This window comes from Protomyctophum bolini, assembly GCF_963924005.1.
Source record: "Protomyctophum bolini genome assembly, chromosome: 17".
Classification (NCBI taxonomy): Eukaryota; Metazoa; Chordata; class Actinopteri; order Myctophiformes; family Myctophidae; genus Protomyctophum; species Protomyctophum bolini.
The window spans coordinates 8,297,419-8,299,918 of NC_137878.1; the positions used below are offsets into that span (position 1 = coordinate 8,297,419).

General features: G+C 43.3%; 1 protein-coding gene across 1 annotated transcript in view; it reads right to left on the minus strand.

Annotated features, from left to right (window-relative positions):
- LOC308331576 (inactive phospholipase C-like protein 2) overlaps positions 1–2,500 on the minus strand; it is a 79,963-nt gene that overhangs the window by 32,299 nt on the left and 45,164 nt on the right. Inside the window, exon 8 of the mRNA XM_080787060.1 lies at positions 652–727. Coding sequence (XP_080643186.1) covers positions 652–727 — 76 coding nt within the window. The remainder of the gene's footprint in view (positions 1–651; positions 728–2,500) is intronic.

Here is a 2,500-nt window from a genome sequence, read left to right on the forward strand (position 1 = left end):
TGGAGAGAAATGAGACCGACTCCATGCAGTCACTTTCAGTATAGTATAGAGGCCTGGTAGAGGGGAGCTGTGTGTGTCGGTGACACAGGTGATGGTCGTTATTGATGCTCGTTAATACATCAAGGAAGGCAATTATGTCTCTGCACTGTCAAAGAGGTCTACGTCTATCCTAAGATGCCATCAAAGAAAGGAAGAAATGTTATCTCGAGCTAGGTTTAAACATGAAAGCATGTTTACAGTGAGTTAAATAAAAATTGTGAAAAAAGCTTGGGGGGAAGATACATCATTAAAAAATGTGTCTGGAAAATAATTGTGTTGAAAATATCGTGACAAATCTTATCGTGAGCCCAAATGTGCTCACACATGCATACACACACACACACACACACACACACACACACACACACACACACACACACACACACACACACACACACACACACACACACACACACACACACAAATACGGATACACATACAATCTTCCCAGTCACACACGCTCAAAAAGACAAACACATATAGTATATACACGCACGCACGCATGCACGCACGCAGGCACACACACACACACACACACACACACACACACACACACACACACACACACACACACACACACACACACACACACACACACACACACACACACACCTGTCATCTGTATGTGTAGGATCCTGTTGTAGACTTCATCAGAAAGTTCCATTATAGCTTTGCTGGCCTGGACCATCTAGAGAGAGAGAGAGAGAGAGAGAGAGAGAGAGAGAGAGAGAGAGAGAGAGACTCATTAGTATAATGGGAGACTTCTTATGTTCTCCTCTTGTTTAACAAGAGTGTAAATTACACTGCGATTTACATCTCGTTTACAAGTGGGCCCTGAGGGAGCCTTTTCAGCGAGTCCCTGCTTCACGCTCAGAACGATGCTGTTGGCCACTGAGCAGAGAAACAGTGCTCTGGCCACTTCAACGCTACACAGGAAGGTTTTGGCCACAAACACACTCCTCTATATAACATTCAGATCTGATCACCACTGCACTCCATTCTGACCTGAGATCAGATTCTACAAATGTCTTCTACATCCTGACAGTTTTTCTGAAAAAGCCTATGTTTCTATGTCAGTCGTTCTTCGATTTTTCAAAAATAGCACACCTATACAAGCTCGTAGCGCGCCACTCGGTGGCGCGCTATGAGATTAAACAGGACAAAAAAGAGAAAGAAAACCCTCAACCCTCCCACCCATACTGCTCAGTGACACCGCATACTATAGAATAAAATAGTAAGATGAAAAATGGAAAACATCTGAAAAGAAAATGGCGTACAGTCAACCATATCAGTGGTCTATTAATTGTTTCTACTCAGGTAATGGACAAGGGGCAGCCAAACCTTATCAAACTGTCTCTCCCTGTTTCTCAGGAAATACCTTATTCTCTCAAGATGAAGCGTACTAGTCATTTCATTTTGCCAATGCTTAAATGCAGGAGACTCCTCCTTTTTCCAGTGCGTCAAAATTAGTTTTTTTTGCTGCAATCAGACCATATGAGAAGAGTTGTTTCTGTGCTCTCGTCAACATATAGGCATGGAGTCTGACAAACCCAGAATAATTAGAATACTCAAAATATCAGAGAGCGTCTGAAATATCTTAATGCAATATCTTTGTGTCCGAGGGCAAAGGGCGAAGTTGTGGAGAAGATTTGCATCTGTATTGCATTACATTTGTCACAGTGCGAAGAAATATCCGGGAATATGTTATGTCATTTTAATTTGGAATAATGACTCGAAACTGGATAAGGCAATGTCTGGAGTTGATAGAGCACGCATTAGTTTCTTCAAGGCTGCCTTCCCAGAGCTCGTCTGAAATTGAAGTCCCCAGGTCATTTTCCCATGCCAGCTTAATAGCTAGTAGGTATAGGTTTGCCACTTGAAATGATTCATAAAGATGTGACACCTGGTTCTATGTTATTCAAGATGGAGTGCCACATCTTTTTCCAGTTTTAAATGTGTCTATGAGGTGACAGTATACTTCATTAGACACCCTGGAGTCGTTTTTATGTGCAATGGTGTATTCACTTTGTATTTAGGGTTTCTTCCTGGAGGCTGAACCCTTGACAGTCAAACGGGCCAATGAAAGAAACAGTAAAATAGTGACATCACACTATCAGCCCCTCCCCTAACCCCTCCCCCTTTATCATACAACTACAGCTGTGGGTGCGGCTTCAGTTCAGGTGGATCACCACCCACCACCACTCACCAGGCAAACCAGGCATACTTAATTAACTGGTGGGAGTGTCCACATAAAACTCCCCCCCTGTCAGGTGTAAAGGAGCAACTTGGACACTCAGGCATGAAGGAAGCATGAGTTCAAGTCCGTTGCTCTCCCCTTGTCCCCCATATATGGGGACTAGGTTGGTGGAGGGTGTGTAGAGCCCACTCAGCCCAGGATCACATTAGATGATTGACACAGGGGTGAAAAATGGGTTACAAAATCGTGGGATAAAAAATATAT